This window comes from Alligator sinensis, unplaced genomic scaffold (genome assembly GCF_000455745.1).
Source record: "Alligator sinensis unplaced genomic scaffold, ASM45574v1 scaffold215_3, whole genome shotgun sequence".
Taxonomy (NCBI): domain Eukaryota; kingdom Metazoa; phylum Chordata; order Crocodylia; family Alligatoridae; genus Alligator; species Alligator sinensis.
The window spans coordinates 707,935-712,923 of NW_005842175.1; the positions used below are offsets into that span (position 1 = coordinate 707,935).

The following is a 4,989-nucleotide window of genomic DNA, read 5'->3' on the forward strand; positions in this document are numbered from 1 at the left end:
TGCTAACCTGTGATAAAACCGGACAGAAGTGTACTGGGTGGAAGGTGATATTGCTTTGTTCCTCAACATCTCAAAGGACATCCCTAGGTCTGTCATACTACAGAATCTGCAACAGGTGGGCTAGGCAGCTCTCTAGGTGTCCCACAATACAGCATCCCTGCCTGCCCCTCAGGCCTCTCTGGTACTTGAAAGGCTGCTTTGGTACTCCAGGCAGAACTCTACAACCATTGGAGAATTTAGCCTCACAACAACGTCAAAGGGCCAAAATGATGGCCAAGATTATCAGATGCGGCTCATAATTCTGAGCCCCCAACTTATGAGGCCTTAAAGGGGTCTAAAAATTGGTGGTGGCTGTTTTTTAATATACTTTGGCTGAATATTCCGCTATACAGATGGGGACACTGAGGAGTATGTAAATTATACCATGGATGTCTATGACACCCTCAAGCAGGCTTTCTCCTGAACCCAAAATGGTTTAACCATGTTCATATGACACCTTGGGCAAGCTACTCAGCACAGCTGGGTGACAGCCAATTAGCTGACACCTAGTTGCTGCTAACTGGGCAATTTGCTGTGCTGGCTGGATGTAGCTGGTTCAGGATGCAGCCTGCCTAGACTGGTGCAGCATGCTTGAAAGAACCGTTGCTGTGCTTGGCAAGTTTATCACATATACACAGCCCAAGTGACTTGACCGAGATTACCCAGGATGTCAGTAGCAGAGTTGGGAACATTGCTGAGAAATCGTGACTGCCAGTTCCCCTGCTGTGGCCACTAGACAACGCTCACTCCTTCCTTCTAAGGAAAGGGCTGGAGCTAGTCCAAAGGAGTAGGCCCCATTCCAAGGAGAGAATCAGCTGTTAAGCCAAGTAAGTTATGATATGGAGAGAAAGAACTCAGCCTGGCACCATCCAGAGTGTGGGGGAGAGCTGCACAAAGGACTAGGCTTCCAGGCAGGATGAAAAGACAGTAATTACATAACAACACTTGGCTGGCATCTGGTTTCAATCAGCTGGGTCCTTGCTCGCCCTCTCTTCTCCCAGTCTAACAAGGAGCAGCTGAGGATACACGTAGCCCAGCACAAGACCCCGCTTACGGGGTTCAGAGGTAAGGGGTTCTCTGCTTTCTACTCAAAGTACCCAAAGAATGGGAAAGGGAGGGAAGTGGATTGGACTTAGGGGAGGGGGGGAACAGGAAAAGGAAAATTGCTTACGTGGCTGGGAAGAAGGGGGAAGGGATTCTTTGCCTGCCTTCAGATACGGATAACATGTCCACTGCAGATCCAGGAAGAGTGCAGCCCTATTTGGCATGTGGGGAAGCTATGAGAAATTGAGTGTGTGTGTATAGGGGGAGTTGTATGTATGTGATGAGTATGTGAAGGCTGGAGGAGCTGCATAGTTATGGGGGTAAGATGCAGGCAATGCTGAGCGGGGGTGGGGGGTCCTGAGCATATTGGGGCTGTGTGCATGCAATGAGGGGACAAAGCATGAGGAAGGGGACGTTGGGCTCAGTCCTCGAGCACTAAACTTGTGTTTGGGACAGGGTAAGCAGCTGCCCTTCAGCAGCAACTGCTTGAATCCAAGCTGGCAAGAGCTTTCCTGGGCTGGTTCCAAGGCAGTGTGTGCTTGGCAAGGGGTGGGGGGGGAGTTATGTACAGGAGATGCCTTGAGCTTGGTGGACACTTAAAAGATTTCCTGGCACAGCTGTGTTGGTTAGTGGCCTGGAAACCACATTCCTGATTGACAGCTGCGTTGGCAGAAACCCCATTGTTGCTGCAGGTATACTGGCATGCAAGGCCTGATGCAGCATATTCCATTCAGGGAACTGGTATAAACTATAACAGCAAAAGTTTGTTGGCTAGTGTTAGTTCCATCTCCAGAAGAGGGGGCTGTTGATACAGTTCTGCAAGCCGCCTGCTCCTGGAAACCAGTAGACAGGAGGGCTTGTGAATTCCCCCACTGTTCTGATCAAGTAATGAAAGGGCAAAGGCACTGGCCAACAAAATCATCCCTTAACATGCCCTGCCCTGAGTGCTCGGAAGGATGGGGTATGAAAGGTGCTGAGGAGACACCAGCCACCCTCTCCTGCCACCTCCCCATGAAAGGAAAATGCCTCCCATGGATGAGAGCTGCAAAAGGGGCTGAAAAGGATCCCACTGGAGCTAGGTTAGGTCAAGACATCTCAGAGACTGCCACTGCCTTTGTCTTCGCTGCAATTGTCCCCCTCACACCTCCCAGGAGAGCCCAGTCCTTAGCACTTCGTGCACATTATTGAATGATTAAGCCACATCCAGCAGTGGGAAGCAGAAGATTCAGGATCCTTCTGCACAAAGCTCTGCCACAACTCCACTAGCAGCGAATTGGCCCAGTCTCCCCATTCTGCAGATGGGGAAACTAAGGCACAGTGAGGCAAGTGGGACTTGCTCAAGGTCTCACAGCCAGTCAGTAGCAGAGTCCAGAGGAGAACCTAGGAGTGACAGGGCACTAACACCCTGCCCTGTCACGCCCACTCTGCTTCCTGGGCCAAGGGGGGAATCCACTCCGCTTCCATTCATTTGTGGCTTCCAACATACCAAGCAGACTAATGTTACCTTTGGCCTCTTTTCTCTACTCCCCCTCCCCCTCTTCCCCTTGAACATATTTTCCCAGACTTTCCGTTTGCTTCTCCAAGGGTGCTGGGACCCTTGCCAAGCACGAGCTGCTCTCTGGGAAGCGAGCTGGCCACAGCCGCCCTCAGATTTCTAGCCTAAACACTCAGGAGGAAAAAAAATCCCCTCCTAGCAGCCAAAGGGCTGGGAGACATTCTCCACTTTCCCTCTAAAATTACAAGAGATACAACAAAGCTGCTGACTCTGCACTTCCAACCTCAGCAGAAAGGAAAAATGGCTTCTCTTGCCTCTGCTACCCAACCCCCTCCATCCCAGGGAACAGGCCATGAGCCAGAGTCAGGCCTGGCTTGACTTTATTCCAGGGACCTGGGGGAGAGTCTCTTTCCATCCTGCTTTGCAGCATAGGGAAAGGAGGATCAAGGCTGGGCTGTTGTTCTGTGGGGAATGAGATTGAGGGACTGCAAATAACAAAGGGAATCTCCTCTCTGACTCTCTTTCCCAGAGCCATAACCTGGCACCTGTCCTTGATGCCAGGAAGAGACTGACCTGGCACGAAACCTACAGTGGGGTGCAGAGTCCCACATCTATGAAACCTAGTGGGGACCTTGTGCCCTGGAGGAGTCAGCACACCTCAGAAAGACCACTCTCCAGTGCCTTTCCAGGCCAAGCTGCCTAAGGAAATGTCAGGCAGGCAGCAAGGGAAGAAGAGCTTGCCTGCTTTCCCAAGCAGCAGAGACACTGTGGGGAGCAGGAAACAGTGGGGAAAGAGCAGCCAGGAGCAGGGAGGTGCAGAGGGACATGCCTGTTCTGGGCTGCGTGTGATATTATGCAGGAGCATGTATGTGTGCAATCAGGCAGGGTTGTCTGTGTGTGTGTGTGTCCATGTGCAGTCATGAAAGGGGGGGTGCAATCATGGAAGGGTGCATGCATGTGTGTACAATCGTGCAGGGGCGTGTTGTGTGTATGATCATGCAGGGATGTGTGTGTGTGCACACGCACATGATCATGCGAGGGCATGGGTGTGTGTGCACATGATTGTGCAGGGGCATGGGTGTGTGTGAAAGATCATGCAAGGTTGTGTGTGTGTGTATGATCATGCAGGGGCATGTGTGTATGTGATCATGCAGGGACATGTATGTGTATGTGTGTGTGTGGGCGTCATGGGATGCAGAGGCCAGAGGCTTTCCTAGCAAGGGTGCAAGGGGCTTGACCTCATGGGGGAAGGTCCCCACTGTGTGCATGCCCGCCCTCATGGGCACAGGGTGGGGGCTGGGATGCATCAGGCTGCTGCTTTAGCCAGTCCCACAAGCCCAGCAAAGAGTTAAAGGCACAGAAACCCAAGCTGGCTGCTTGGGGAGGAGGTGGGAGGCACAGGCTGGAGCCAGCAGCAGCGGCTGAAGCAATGGGGCTCATGGTGGGGATCCAGGCAAGTGGTGGACGCTGAGCAGCTGGGACAAGGCAGGAGCCCTTGGTGGCCACCCCAGGGTGAGGTTTTCCGCAAGGGGGGGGGGAAGGGAGGGGAGACTGAGGCACACCAGAAATTTGGCCAAGGTGGCAGCGAGGGGGAACCCAAGCTCTGTGCCTCTGCATCCCAGGTCACTAGACCCCACTGGTGGGTTGGACCCTGCCCGTGCCTGCTGGGGTAAGATCCTGTCCTGTGCTACTTGGGTCAAGGCTCCTAGCGAAGAGTTAATGCCTGTGGATGAGATGTATGCCTCCAACTCTCCCTCAAGCAGTGAAGCTGATTTGATGCTTTCGGGTGAGATAATGGGGGATTTTCACCCCACAAAGTGTGAAGTCTATCCTGAGAGCAGGCAGATCTGGATTACCCTAGAGTTAGCTTCTTCACTTCCCCCAGATCTGTCTGATCATCAGCTCAGGGCCCGGTGTGTTTCTGGCTTTGCCAGCGGCACGAAGGGAGTAAGTATTTCAAGGGGATGTACTTAATACTCCGAGGTCAGAACCATTATCTCTCAGTTCACTCCTGAGAGGTGAGTTTGTTTTCATGGTGACAGGCTGTTGGATTTCCCTCCGCTCCTCCTGTTCCAGCCTGAAGACTGCATCCACAGCCTGTGGTGCTGTGGGTGCCAGTGGTTAGGCTCTGGGCACTGATGCTGTAGGCTCCAGAGATCAGATCTGCCTACAACGGCACTGCCCCAGTCTCCAGTGGGTCCAGACTGTTGGGCGTTGGGCACGCCCTAGCAGTGACACTGCAGCAGCTTGGATTGCAGCATGAGACCTCAAGAGACTATGCATTAGGCTTCCAAATAGCACCTCTCTGCAGAGCAGTTACTAACTCTGTCTCTGCCTGTGTCTCTGCTCCCAGGGTGAGTGAACTGCTGATAGCCATCCAGCATTGAGGCACAGGCCTCCATCCTTTCCTG

The 4,989-nt window shown here is 52.9% G+C and overlaps 1 protein-coding gene across 5 annotated transcripts in view; it reads left to right on the forward strand.

Annotated features, from left to right (window-relative positions):
- The first annotated feature begins 702 nt into the window (after window positions 1–702).
- The window catches only part of C1QTNF6 (C1q and TNF related 6), a 7,225-nt gene continuing 2,938 nt past the window's right edge, over window positions 703–4,989 (forward strand). The window contains exon 1 of one of the 5 annotated variants that reach the window (XM_006025968.3): window positions 703–1,104. Coding sequence is in view for 2 of the 5 variants with exons in the window: in XM_025206897.1 (XP_025062682.1) it covers window positions 4,298–4,525 (228 nt within the window). In the remaining 3 variants the exon portion in view is untranslated. Of the gene's footprint in view, window positions 1,105–3,803; window positions 4,091–4,282; window positions 4,526–4,791; window positions 4,933–4,989 lie in introns of those variants that run through there. The other 4 variants (XM_006025967.3, XM_006025969.3, XM_025206897.1 and 1 more) reach the window with 4 other exon arrangements.